At 39.4% G+C, this 14,870-nt stretch overlaps 1 protein-coding gene across 6 annotated transcripts in view; it reads right to left on the reverse strand.

Annotated features, from left to right (window-relative positions):
- Nucleotides 1–3,730: 3,730 nt before the first annotated feature.
- ARHGEF12 (Rho guanine nucleotide exchange factor 12) overlaps nt 3,731–14,870 on the reverse strand; it is a 154,489-nt gene continuing 143,349 nt past the window's right edge. For all 6 annotated transcript variants that reach the window (XM_003253289.3, XM_030794742.1, XM_003253290.3 and 3 more), the window contains 5 exons: nt 14,487–14,720; nt 12,448–12,918; nt 11,306–11,622; nt 8,356–8,425; nt 3,731–7,711 (listed from right to left, as the gene is read on the reverse strand). In XM_003253289.3, coding sequence (XP_003253337.2) covers nt 7,701–7,711; nt 8,356–8,425; nt 11,306–11,622; nt 12,448–12,918; nt 14,487–14,720 — 1,103 coding nt within the window. In that variant the 3' untranslated portion in view covers nt 3,731–7,700. The remainder of the gene's footprint in view (nt 7,712–8,355; nt 8,426–11,305; nt 11,623–12,447; nt 12,919–14,486; nt 14,721–14,870) is intronic.

The following is a 14,870-nucleotide window of genomic DNA, read 5'->3' on the forward strand; positions in this document are numbered from 1 at the left end:
TCTTGAGTACACATCTTTTTAATATTTTGTGTGGGGGGAAAAAAAGGTAAGTATGCATCAAGCAACCCTGCCACATACCAAAGCACCATGGTTGTGGCTGAAGGAAAGGTACTAGCTACTTTTTTTTTTTGAGATGGAGTCTCACTCTGTTGCCAGGCTGGAGTGCAGTGGCGCAATCTTGGCTCACTGCAACCTCCACCTCCCGAGTTCAAGCGATTCCCCTGCCTCAGCCTCCTGAGTAGCTGGGACTACAGGCGTGCACCACTATGCTCGGCTAATTTTTTGTATTTTAGTAGAGATGGGATTTCACCATGTTGGCCAGGATGGTCTTGATCTCCTGACCTCGTGATCTGCCCGCCTTGGCCTCCCAAAGTGCTGGGATTACAAGCGTGAGCCACCACGCCCAACTTTTTTTTTTTTTTTTTTTTTTTAAATGGAGGAAGACCATTTTAACATGAAATAATGACTGGTAAACAATCGCCATTCAGACTTGAATATTTGGCAGGTATCTTCTCACTCAAAAATGAAAAAAAGTGAGCCTGTCATTTCAAGGAAAACTGTATTTGTTGCCAATGATAAAATTCAAGATTCCAAGGAAACATTAGAATTTTGTGAAATTTGCATTTACCATGGGACTTTTCTGATGAGATCAGTTGTGATATTAACAAATGTGACTTTTTGATATTTATATAAAGAAATGTGTTAATATTTGGAAGAACTGCATAATTCAGTAAACCAGTATTTTCCAAATGACCAATACAGGATATTACAAAATCATGCATGGGTAAAAGATACCACTCTTCACATAAATAAAGTGTAAAATGGATCAGTGTATTTTTAGTTTAACAGAGTACAAAAACTTCCTTGATAGGATTTCAGATTCCACACTGCAGCTATCTTTGAAGGAACTATCACTTGCCAAATTTTGTACTAGTATCAAAGAAGAATATCCGTAATTATCTGAAAAGGCTATTCCAATATTTCTCCATTTAAAAATATGTATCTGTGTGAAGCTGGATTTTCTTTATATACTTCAACATACCACAACAGGGCCAGACGCAGTGGCTCACCTGAGGTCAGGAGTTCGAGACAAGCCTGACCAACATGGCGAAACCCCATTTCATGCGCAGGATAATCGCTTGAACACGGACGGCAGAAGTTGCACTGAGCTGAGATTGCACCACTGCACTCCAGCCTGGGTGACAGAGCAAGACTCCATCTCAAAAAAAAAAAAAAAAAAAAAAAAAATCACGAAAGATTGTGTGCAGAAGCATACATGAGAATCCAGCTGTATTCTATTATGCCAGACATTAAAGAGATTTCAAAAACTACATAAACCTCAGTTTTTAATTGTGGAAAATAGTGATTTTTCATAAAAATGTGATTTATTTTCACATGTAATTGGGTTTACTATTTTTAAATAAATTCATTTTTCTCATTTCTATTTTCTTTTAAATTTCTAATACAGTGACAATTGATAGATATAATCCACATGAATACAAGCTTCTCCATGAAGTCTTTCATAATTTTTAAGAGTGCCAAGTTGTCCTGGCCAGGTGTGGTGGCTCATACTTGTAATCCCACCACTTTGGGAGGGTGAGGCTTGCTTGAGCCCAGGAGTTTGAGACCAGCCTGGGCAACATGGAGAAATGTCATCTCTACAAAAAATAAAAAAAAAAATTAGCCAGGGCTGGTGGTTCACACCTTTGGTCCCAGATACTTGGGAGGCTGAAGAGGGAGGGTCACTTGAGTCTAGGAGGTCGAGGCTGCATGCCACCACACCTGGCCAGGACAACTTGGCACTCTTAAAAATTATGAAAGACTTCATGGAGAAGCTTGTATTCATGTGGATTATATCTATCAATTGTCACTGTATTAGAAATTTAAAAGAAAATAGAAATGAGAAAAATGAATTTATTTAAAAATAGTAAACCCAATTACATGTGAACATAAATCACATTTTTATGAAAAATCACTATTTTCCACAATTAAAAATTGAGGTTTATGTAGTTTTTGAAATCTCTTTAATGTCTGGCATAATAGAATACAGCTGGATTCTCATGTATGCTTCTGCACACATTAGTGCCACTGCACTCCAGCCTGGGCAACAGAGCAAGACCCTGTCTCAAACAACAACACAAAAAAATCAGATACATATTTTTTAAAAAGTGGTAGTGAGATCAAAAAGATTGAAAAGTGTTGCATTATGTCATGCTATTTGCCTTTAATATTTAAAATAATGATAGTAGAAAAAAAGTCTTTGTACAGATGCCTCCCTGAAAGTTTTTAAAAGATTAACAAAATGTATCCTAATTAGTGTTTTTGATTAGCATGTGTTTAGGCAGCCACAACCCTCTGATCACACGTACAAAGAAAAAGATCCCTTAAAATAAAATGCCTTAAATTACAGGTCGGTCCAAAAGCACTCTAATCAATTGAGGGGGGAAATCTAGAAAGAGAGTTCTACGTACCTTAAATGATCTCAAACCAAGTCCTCTGGTGATGCTCAGGGAATGATGATGTCTCACTAGTAAAAATAAGTGGCAAAACAAACATATTCCCTGACAGCTAAAGTTGAGGAAGTGTTTCCAATTAGTAACAATAATTATCCTTGACATTATAGAGAAAATGGGAAATACCTACATCCAGCTACTTATCTGTCATGCTTTATGACATTTGTCATAAAACATCAAGAAGATAACAAGTTCAATTAAAAAGCAACTTTTTAATCAGGATAGATCCTCTTATATTTGAAGTTGGTATTAAACCTTTGGTAAACCAGTCATTTAGCTTAAAAGAGGGCAGTAAAAAATAGAAGTAACTGCCCACATGCAAATACAGAGTTTTATTGTCTCCATTCCTAGGAGATGGCTATCAAAGAGCAAGTGGGAATGGTACGGGTATTTCTTTGTTCCACCAGATATATATCTGTATCTATAGAGATATAGATATATATATATGTTTGTAAACAAAGCCAGGAGTACAAACAGGTTAATTTCCGCAAAGTACATTTGAATAGTCTTAATTTTTAAAATGTTTAACTAAAAGATGGTATAAACTACTAAGCATTTTATTATGCTTATTAGCTCCATCAGCCAAATGTGCCCCTGAATGACTGAAAACTAAAATATTATCCCAAGAATAAGTCAAATTACAAGTATATTTCAAAACCAAAATACAGAAAATGCCCAAAGTAAGCGAGCCTTCTGAGCTAAAATGATGTTGGTAAAAGCACAGAAATGTTGGTATATGAAGAAGCCCAGCACTGGGGACAGGAATAATAGAGACATATGCTTCATTTAGGGTAGGATTAAAACCAAAGTTATCTTCAGGTGAGTCATAAAAGCTGGCCTATTACCCTCACTGAACTTTATACTTAAAAATAGTTACAATAGCAAATTTTGTTATACATATATTTCACCACAATTAAAAATCAATAATATACCAAAACCCATCTGATTATACACTTTAAATGGATGAATTATATGATATGTGAATATCTCAATAAAGCTGTTAAAAAAACAACAAACCTGCCCCGCATGCTAGGGGAAGCCCACCTGCCAGCACTGTCATGAAGGTTTAGCCTTGTTGCTAGGGATGCTCTAATAAGCAGGAAGATGTCTGACAGTCACTGACAGGAAAATTAATTACAGGCTCCTCGACTCCTCAACTTTTCTAATATAACTTGGACAAGACAAATCAACCAGAATACAAATAAAAAGTCACATACTTGGTTCCTTTAAGCTTATTTAATATTTGAACTCTTATTTTCTATTTTCCCAGACCCCAGAAAACAGAAAGTTTTTAGATGACCAATATTTTGTTCCAGAAACATACAGCCTTATCAGCTAATTCATAAAAGAGCTATTTTACAAAGGTACATCTGGATAATTAGAACAATAAAGTCTTTTAGGCATTTCAAAATGTGATCAGTAAAAATACATGATTATTAATAAAGTTTTTTTAAAGATAGTTCCAGATATTTTTTAAAAGCAGTTTCTGTTAAAGAGTACATGATTGTATGGTGAACAAGGAAAATAAAATGTTCTAGTAGGAAGAGGCTTATTAAAAATAACCAACAGTGTGCACATTACAGTTACCATTTTTGGAATATATCTGCTTAGCAGTTGGCACCTGGAAATGGTGGGGAAGGCTTCCTTCTAGGAGGTACTTTTTTTCCTATCAATTTATTATCAAAACCCTCAATACCAGTGGGGAAGGCATAAGGAATAAGGCAAAAGGAACTCTTTTCTTGAGGAAAGAAAAATTTTGTAGATGACTCTGAAAAGTGGTGGAAATATCAGGAAAAAAATGATTTATAAAACAAAAATTGTAATATAAGGGGGAAAAACCAGCCATTAGGAAGCTGACTGTAAGGTCCTGCTAATTTTGTATTTTGAGGTCCATGCACACAGTTCTCAATGGTGCCCTCTGTGACATATAGGGAAGGAAATATTGACCAAAGCTCTAGTAATTCAAAACCATATATCGAATTCAGAGAAGAAAGGTTCCACTTTGAAATTAGGAAGCCCCATGTGTTACACCAAATTTACTAACATCAAAGAGGAAAACAAAGATGCCAGTAAAAGGCAATTCACAGGAAGCATAATTACTTTCTTGAGCTTCTAAAAATAATTTTTAAATGGACTTCTCTATTATCCCTCCTACCCCAAAATCAAATAAACAACAACAACAAAAACTTTTTAAAAAGGGAATTCATCCTTCATTAGAAGTTGCTGTGGCAAAAAAAGAAAGCCAAAAAGCTTATGAAATATACCTCCCATGAAATATAATATAATACATAGTTACAATTTCGGTTCTAAAAGCCAATATAATTCAAGCAGTCCAAGTTAGGTGATTTTAAAGTATGCAAAATATATAGCTTCGAAGGTAGTAATCATGATGTTAAATTACAGCACTTTGGGGGCTTACTGATTTGCCTTGATTAACTGTTCTCTGAAAAGGAAGGAGACACTCTACATGTAATTTGCCACTTCATAGCAAAGGAGCCATTAAGCCCACAGAAGAGAGCACAGTGTCACAGCAGGTCACTTCCATAACTAAAATGCAGCCTGCTTGCTCTGGGAAGGTAGCTTTCTTTGTACACCACCCTTGTGCCCTTTAGCAGGGAAGTAGATTTCAACTTCTAGTCACGTCACTTAGAGAAAACTCCTTTGATGGTGACCAGTCTCACTCAAAGACAGGCTGCATATCTAATTCCATCATCCTGAAAGGAAGATGTCATAACCAAAGTCAAATGGATGTGATTATAATGGCCAAAATGAAATGGAAGGCATGGAAGGCGTGGGAGGCCAAGTTGGGAGGGAGAAGAGAAGTTAGGTCGGTAAGATAAAAAGAACATTCAAAAATTGTGAGATAATTTCAGAATTAGACTTTATCTTGGGGCTTTGTTTGAAAATCTAGAAATGAATTTGTTTGGAAGTACTAGAGCTATGGTCAAAGTATTTTTCCAGTTAGTCCTGTTAGAGTTCCAAGGAGAAACTGAACTGCAGGGAAAGCAAATAATTACTAAGGACAAGATACTGGCTGAACTAGAGAAACTGAAATTTTGCTAACCTATAAGCTTCTTAATTGAGTGCTAGAGAATTATAAAATTACCCTGTAGTGTGTGAAGTTGAGGAAAGTTTTTATATTTACTTTTCTCCTGATTAATTGCCCCCGATGGTGTTAGTGTCAAGTGGCTACAGGTGTAACACTTTTAATTAAGAATGACATTATTTCTAGCAGCACAATGTAACCATTTGGTTTTTACTTGTTCCTCCTAAGAGATAAAGAAAGTTCCAAATCCCAAACTTCATTTATATATTAGCTTCTGCTTCTAAAATTTTTAATCCCATTCTGAGTTAGATTATACTTGGCTTATGACTAAAAATATAATTTCGATTTATAGATGAGGTCTAAAGATCCAAGTTGATCCACCTAAAAACACAGATCAGTTTAGGACAGAAACAGAAATCTGGACATAGATAAATAAACTTGTTAAGTTGTAGTGGTGTTTATAAAAGTAGGTGGGCATCCCTTACCATTTGTGGTGAAAAAATAATCTTTGGACTGCAGGGAAGCATTAAAATTACATCCTAGCAACCCACAGAGTTCAGAGGGCACCAATGAAAGATGTGAGCAATGGATGAACTCCTTGTTTATTAACAGAATTTACAGACTTCATTTTAGTTGGCAAAAATACTTCAAAAAATATATACCTAATGCACAAGGAAAACCAAAGAAAGTCAATATAATTGAAGGAGTTCTCAAATTACAATTCTGAAACTTATCCTCTGTAGGGTGCTGCTAACGCTACTATTCATCCTAGAGCAGGCAGTTACCAACACCTTGCCTGCAGTGTCCAGTGTATGTGCTGGTCTGCAATTTTTAGGGTCAATCATGGCCCAGTGTGGAAGGAGCTGCAGCAGTGAAGTCGGAGGAAGTGCTTCTGGAGCTGGTGTGAGCAGTTCTGCCTTCACCATATCTTTCTCCACTCCACCCTTGGCTTTCCTTTTGACTCAGGACCCTTTGGCACCATCAGTGCAAAAATTAGAGTCAAACCTCCAGGTACTAAAATTTTACTGGCCTTATAATCAGCAGTACCCGTGGCTAATGATAGCCATGATTCAACTCAGTAGTGATTCAGTTAGATAACCTTCCCAAACTCTTTACCCACTCCCATCCCACCCCTTCCTTAGCAACCCCCACCCCTGCCACTATCCGAAGCATTTCCATTTGTTTTTACTTCCTGCTCAATCTGCAGGGACAGTTTTACGCAAGTGCCAATGTCTAATGTATAATTATAAAAATGAAATGATACCAAGAATAACAAATTTATAGTCAAGAAAATAAAATTTGCTTTCCTCTCCCACCCAAATCCCAACCCTCAATAGAAAAGACGACAACGGAAGAGAAAACACCCATTTTCAAGTGCCTGCTATTTAGTATGTTGAGGATTCCTGTTAATTGTGGTTGATCCCAGCTACAGAGAAGAGGTGCTTGCCTCAGGGTGGGAGGAAGCCCATCCACTCTCTGACCACACCACCTGGGCACATAAGAGCCACAGGGCATAGCATACCTTTGAGGTGACCCTCAGAGAAGCAGCCTACTGGACAGCAGAGAGCTTGGAATACAGTATAGTGAAGCAAGGTGCTCCTCCCTTCCCCTTCTCACTTCTTCCTCTTCTTCACCTCTCTACCCAACTTCCGCATACCCCATCCTGACCTCTTTGCTTCAGGAGCAGTCGATCCTTGGGTGTGCTAAAGACAAAGGGCTAAAACTCTCACTACTCAATTAAAACAAAACAAGGCAAATAAAAATTAAAATGTGCTTTCAAATACGGAATGAAGTCAAATAAATACATCTGATTTTCTCTTTTTCTTAAATCTAAGTACAATTTCATATCCTACACCCAAAGCTCTATACATTTGGTTTTTATTCTGAATCAAAATGAATTTCCAATAGTGAGGAGAGTAGAGTGAGGGAATGGATATTCCCTCACAAACAGATTAGTGCAGCTGCCACACTGTGAAGAACTAGTCCCACTCTGGGCACCTTGGGACATGACTAATCCCAGGTGGTTCACAGGCAGATCCTCTGTCACACTCTCTCTGCATCCACACTGGAGCCAGGATGTGGTGCGACGTGGCCGATACTCCAAATCCAACAACCTGCAGTCACCTCCAGGACATGCGGCTCTAACTTTTATCTGAGAAGAATAAAGATACATGGAAATGATACTAAGAAAAAGAATATATTAACATTGCAAAGAATACCCATGACATCTGTGGGCGTGGTTCAATCTTTGTTTCTGAATCAGTATGTAAGCAGATGAGTACAAACTGCTGCACGGAACACAGATCCATCTGCAGTCAGGGGAGACACCAGCCACACTGTCAGCAGAGGCAAGTGCACCAACATCCGATGAGGCCAAATCCTCCACACTAGGGAGTCACAGCAGTACCAGTAAGCCTCACACTGAATCTGTGATTTACCAGGCTTCCCACTGCTCTGCCCTCTGCTTTGAAAAGGTGAAAAGAGAGAGAAGAGGGAATGGTATGGGAACTGACAACTATAGTTCCTCTTAGAGAAGAGTAGAGTCAGTGCTTTGAAAAGGTGAAAAGAGAGAGAAGAGGGGATGGTATGGGAACTGACAACTACAGTTCCTCTTAGAGAAGAGTAGAGTCAGCAGGCATGAGCTTCCGCTTGATATATCATGTTTAGAAACAGGCAGTTCTTTAAAGACAGAAAAGAAATGGAATCTCAGAAGGTTTTCACCTGAAAGGATGATAAGTCATTTCATTCAGTGTAGGATGATTAGTCTAGAGTCTGGAACTCTTAAGTTTTACATACCTGAGTGCTTGTCTGTGAGGGCTGATCCAGCCAGCCTTTGGCAAAGAATGGTGTAACTTTCCTCCACCTTCTGTGAAATAAAACCCATAGGTGTTTTACTCAAACGTCATGAAAACAAAGCAAAACAAAAACTTCTGAAGACAGAAAAGCAGCCCTTTTTACATTACAGGTACAAGCCCCCAAATTTCAAAAATATTAACTTCATCATTAAAAATTTCATTAGTGGGAAAAAAAAGTAAATTTCATTCCTTTTACCAATTTCTCCACTGAACGAATAACTTAGTATTTTCCCATGTAAAAAGAAAGTAGAGGTGGTAACCATAAATGCAATTCTCCCACCCCCAAGAGCCACCCTGGACATGGTCCCGTCATCGTGTGCATGAGCTATAGTCATGCAGCACATAAAGACACGGCGGCCTGCATACATGATGATGGTCCTTTAAGATTATTATGGGCGGGGCATGGTGGCTCGAGCCTGTAATCCCAGCACTTTGGGAGGCTGAGGCAGGTGGAACACCTGAGGTCAGGAGTTCCAGACCAGCCTGGCCAACATGGTGAAATCCTGTCCCTACTAAAAATACAAAAATTAGGTGGGGCTGGGTGCGGTGGCTCACGCCTGTAATCCCAGCACTTTGGGAGGCTGAGGCAGGTGGATCACAAGGTCAGGAGATCAAGACCATCCAGGCTAACATGGTGAAACCCCATCTCTACTAAAAATACAAAAAATTAGCCGGACATGGTGGCAGGCGCCTGTAGTCCCAGCTACTGGGGAAGCTGAGGCAGGAGAATGGTGTGAACCCGGGAGGCTGAGCTTGCAGTGAGCAGAGATCATGCCACTGCACTCCAGCCTGGGCGACAGAGCAAAACTCCGTCTCAAAAAATATATATAAATAAATAAAAAGAAAAAAATTAGCTGGGCGTGGTGGTGGGCACCTATAATCCCAGCTACTCGGGAAGCTGAGGCAGGAGAATCGCTTGAACCCGGGAGGCAGAGGTTTCCGTGAGCCGAGATTGCACCATTGCACTCCAGCCCAGGTGACAAACCAAGACTCCATTTAAAAAAAAAAAAAAATTTTATCCGGGCATGGTGGTGGCGCCTGTAGTCCCAGCTCCTTGGGAGGTCAAGGCAGGAGAATCACTTGAACCTGGGAGGCAGAGGTTGCAGTGAGCCGAAATAGCGCCACTGCACTCCAGCCTGGGTGACAGAGCAAGACTGTCTCAAAAAAAAAAAGAAAAAAAAGAAAAAAAAGATTATTATGTGGCACATGTAGAAATCTGGTGTGTGGCACTTAATAACGGCATTGCTGATCAGGTAGGGGAAATGACTAATATTCAGTAATAGTGTTGAGAGATTTGGCTTTCCATATGAAAAAATCTATGTAAATAAAAATATATTCTATCTAGGTTTGTGTACATACACTCTGTGAAGTTCACACAAAGATAAAAATGTCTAATGATGAATTTCTCAGAATATATCATCATTGCTAAGCAACAGATGACTGTATATAAGAACCGACCTGTCCTCAGTGGGCTTGTCGGTATCTCATCAGCTACAGAATGATACTACGTAAAATAAGTAACATGAAGAGGGAAAAATCAATTATATGAAGGTAAAAGAGAAACTAAGGGAGACCAGTCTTTAACTCAAAGGCTAAGGATACTTAAATCTATCCCTCAAGTCTCTGGAGTAAATGATGTCATGAGGAAAATGTTTGGGCTCTGGAAGCTGTGTTTTCTGATGGCAAACTTTTTTTTTTTTTTTTGAGACGGAGTCTCGCTCTGTCACCCAGGTTGGAGTGCAGTGGCGTGATCTCAGCTCACTGCAGGCTCCACCTCCCAGGTTCATGCCATTCTTCTGCCTCAGCCTCCTGAGTAGCTGGGACTACAGGCGCCCACCACCACGCCCGGCTAATTTTTTGTATTTTTAGTAGAGACGGGGTTTCACCGTTGTTAGCAAGGATGGTCTCGATCTCCTGACCTCGTGATCTGCCTGCCTTGGCCTCTCAAAGTGCTGGGATTACAGGCGTGAGCCACTGCACCCTGCCTCTGATGGAAAACTTTAAGATAGGTTTTTCTCTTGGAAATTGCCACATAAGTCAGTTTTGCAATAGTGACATCTTCAATTACCAATCTACAAAAATCCCATTCATGACCATGTTTTTAGATTACAGGAGCCACTGAAGCCAATTTCTATCTGTCATAGGATTTGGGAAGCTGCCAGTGTCACCTAATGAGTCACAGATAATAGGCTACAGAAAGTTACAGCATTTCTCAGCCTAGATTCATAACTACACAAACCCCACCTATCTCATCTTCTTGTTCATGTCTGACAGAGGCCAGTCAACTACCCAAAGCATTTTAGGTTCTTAAACTTAGAAACCCATACAAACACACAGTTTATAGAACTACAACTTTTTCTGCTCTTGTGATAGTCAAAAGATAAACAATGCCGACTGGGCGTGGTGGCTCACATCTGTAATCCCAGCACTTTGGGAGGCCGAGGCATGCGGATCACGAGGTCAGGAAATCGAGACCATCCTGGCTAACACGGTGAAACCCTGTCTCTACTAAAAATACAAAAAATCAGCCGGGCATGGTGGCAGGTGCCTGTAGTCCCCGCTGCTTGGGAGGCTGAGGCGGGAGAATCGTGTGAACCTGGAAGGCAGAGCTTGCAGTGAGCTGAGATCACGCCACTGCACTCCAGCCTGGGTGACAGACTGAGACTCTGTCTCAAAAAAAAAAAAAAAAGAAAAGAAAAAGAAAAAAGAAAGAAAGAAAAAGATAAACAATGCCAATCTCAACTTTTTACCCAGGCCTATTCATGGATAATAGTCAAAGAAATCTAGAACCTGAACAAGTTTATTGACATCAGCATTTTGATCACCCTATTCTTCCCCTCTGCTAAATGTTTCTTACAACCAAGTCCTATGGATATGGAAGTATGAGGTACCTTTAAGTGTTCAAGGTCAGCCTCTATCTTATGAATGTACTCCATGATCTGGCTCTGCGAATCTGCACAAGAGGAGGGACTCTGGATCTCAAAACAGGAATCCTCCATAGCTCCCCAGCGCTGCTGGACCAGAAATTCGGGGGTGAATGGTGAAATTGCCCCATCTGAGTGAGTGTTCTGAGGAGAATGTTGCTGCTGGTGGGTGGATTCCACAGCAGGGATGCCTGTCATGGGCTGCAGGGTAAGTGAGGAAGCAACCTCCTCATCTGTGGAACTCTCCTGCACTGGGTCATAGCCATCAAGGATCAAATAGTTTCCTACGGATAGAGACAGAATAGTTTGATAAGACCAGTGCTGCCATTAGAAAACAGAAATAGCATAGTGTGCTGCCAACTTCAACTTGAAAAGTTATTAACAGAGGGAAAAGCCATTAATTTCTGAATTTAGTTTCAGGTACATCAGAATTTCCTCACTTCAGATGAAAGCTAAACCCTGCAAACTTTCATGGTAATTTCCAAAAAATTTCATTTCAAAAGTTTAAAGCTGGAAACTACAGTGCCTAAATGATCTTGCCACCACTTCCCCTGCCAAACGCCTCTCTTGCCCCATCTCCTGCCATTGTCTCCCTCATCCAGTGTTCAATCACCACAAAAAGCTTGCTCTTTGACGCAAAGCCTCTGCCCCACTCTGCTCTCTGCTGGAATAGTCTGCTCCCAGGTACCCACCTGGCTTTATTCCCTCATTTCACTGAGGTCTCTGCTCAAATGCTACCTCATCAGAGGTCCCATTCCCTGATCACCCTGTTTGCCTTCATTACTCTCTGTCCCCTCAGTCTGACTTATGTTTCTTCCTAATACTTCCTGAAGTCTATTTATTTGTTTACTTATTTACCATCCTTCTTTCCCCTAGCTTCATGAGAAGACGGGATTTTTCTGTTTTATTCACTGCTATATCTCCCAGCACCTACGATAAGGTCTGGTACAGAGTAGATTCAGTATTTATCAAATGAAGGAATAAATATTGCACATGTGTGAACACACACACACACACACCTGGATACCAACACAACATCCATTTCAAAATACAGGACAGTTAACAATGATCAAAATCAAAATCAAAGTTTAAGTGTGAAAGATACTTGCCTGAGATGCGTAAATTAACATCCTTCTCTTCCTTGTTAACTGCTCCATCACCTTCTGATGGATTCTCATCACTATGTGCTTCACGGGCATCAAAAAAGTGCTCTCCACTGTCATCAAGACCCCCTTCTGGCTCCATGGTAGGCATCTCTGGGGTCATAATCATGTGGTCCATTACTAAAATGTTACTTGCCTGGCTATCCTGGGGTGCCAGTCCCACTGAATCCCGTGGAGCAGAAGATTCAGTTGAAGTCCGTGGACTGTAACAAGTTGCAATGTCACCAGTTCCAGTTCTAAAGGGCATATGTCTTTCACCAGAATGATAGGCCTTAATATTTTCAGAGCTCTGGATGACACTGTCTGTCTGCGGCCCCTGAGAGGCTGTCCTATATCTTGGGAAATGTTGCCAGTCTTCCTGAGTGCTCTTCTCAGTCAAACCTAGCTGTTGCACCAGCAACTGCTTCAACAAACCCACTAAACAATTTAGGAAGGAGGGGGGAAAAAACATATTCACAACTATAACCTCAGGCTGCAAGAATTAAATTAGCTGACTTACCAATTATCTTTAAAAGTATCTTTTAATGACATATTAAAATGTTAATTATTAATTTCATACAATCATTTTATTTCATACAATCATTTTCCATTTTGTTTTGAAGATGAAATAAAGCACCATCTTTTAGAGAAGATTTAACGGTAAACTAAACTTGAAAAGATCTAAGCATTCTGAATAGGGAGATACTCCTATTTAGAACTCCTGAATAACCAATATCATGCCTCTATTTTTTCTTCTATATAACTAGAATAATACCCTAAAGGTACTTCTTAAGAATGTTGACAGGCTGTGTTAAGCTAGACAGAAAAAGCTAAAAGTTCTGCTTTTTCCAGATCCAGACACTATATGCATATTATTTCCTCTAATTTTATGAGATACATACATTTACTGAAAATAAGAACCAATTTAATTTTGAATGGGCCAAGTGTATGCTATGAGGTCACCCAGACAATGATACAGTTATTGGGACAATGTTAGTCAAACCATCAGAAATTATTAAGACTGTTAATTCAGGAGAATGTATAAAAAATATCGTAGGTTTTAAATAACCAATTCTCTGCTCTCATCACTAGCTTAATGTCTGTCATGTTTCTTTAGGCAACAGGTTCCACTTAGGTCTCTCATCCTCTGTCCTTCTGCTCTACAATCACTTCCTGAGAGATGCTAGGAAGTCTCATGGCTCTGATGCTCACATCTCTATCTCTTCCTAACCTCTCTCTAAAGTTGCACTCCTAAAACTCTAACTTCCTGCTAGTTACTCACTCTTTAGTGTTTTGTCATTCATTATCTTAATCTTCACATGCTTTAAAACTGAGCCTATAATTCTACCAAATCAAAAAAAAGAAAAAAGAAAGTACAATGGAAGGAGGTGGGGGAAGCAGTGGTAGTCCTTTTCTGACTCTTATTTCTGACTAGATTAATGAAATTATCTCTAAATATTCCCTTTCCTTTGAGCTCACATTCAAACAAGTCAATTATTTTAAGCATTAGATGACTTTTCAGTTTCTTCTTATTCCTTTTGATAACATTCTAGTCCACACTCTTTTAGTCTCAGGCCAGACTATTATAATAGCTTATTTAGTAAGTACACCATTCCATACCTCTTTCCATTCAAATCCTTCCACAGCTCTCAGCCAGATTAATCTTTTTTCATACCTTTAGTCACACACTGGTTTAAAAATTTCAAATGGTTCTCCCCAGCCAGAGAAATTGTTTTCAGCCTTTTTCCCATCTCAGTACAACTGAGAGATATGCTATCCTCCCATTGTAACAGTGATTCTGAACCAGGCAGGGGGGCAGGGAGCTAACAGAGTGGTGTGTGTGTGTGTGTGTGTGTGTCTGTGGCATGGGCAACTGTAGAGAATACTATAATCTCCACAATAGAACTAGAAGAATAAGTGGAGTTTGATAAATCCACATACTTTAGGGATGGTACATCAGTGCCATACTTAGTAAGTATCTGTAATAAGTTATGAATAAAACTTACAATTTCTTAGTGCATCCAATGCCCACCGTTCTTCTGAGACAGGCAGGTGTGAATCTGGGATTGCGATTTGATAATCTTCTCCAACTTCCTTTAGTGTCCCATCTGTATGTTGTTCCTTTGCAAACTGTCTCTCAGCCACAAACAGATCACGTACCTCTGATTTCCCAGAGGTACTCAGTGAATGAGACTGAGGTTTCGACGACATTAAGGTAGATTCTAATCCCAAATCTCTGTCTGTCCAATGGAATAGAAAAGGTAGACTATATCTAAACAAAGCTTTTAACTTTTAACATGAAACATTCAGGAAGAATCAGAAAAACAACAAAAAAAACAACCCATAAACTACAGAGATCATCTGTTAAGCAAAATATACAGCACTTAGAG

This window comes from Nomascus leucogenys, chromosome 15 (assembly GCF_006542625.1).
Source record: "Nomascus leucogenys isolate Asia chromosome 15, Asia_NLE_v1, whole genome shotgun sequence".
Lineage (NCBI taxonomy): Eukaryota > Metazoa > Chordata > Mammalia > Primates > Hylobatidae > Nomascus > Nomascus leucogenys.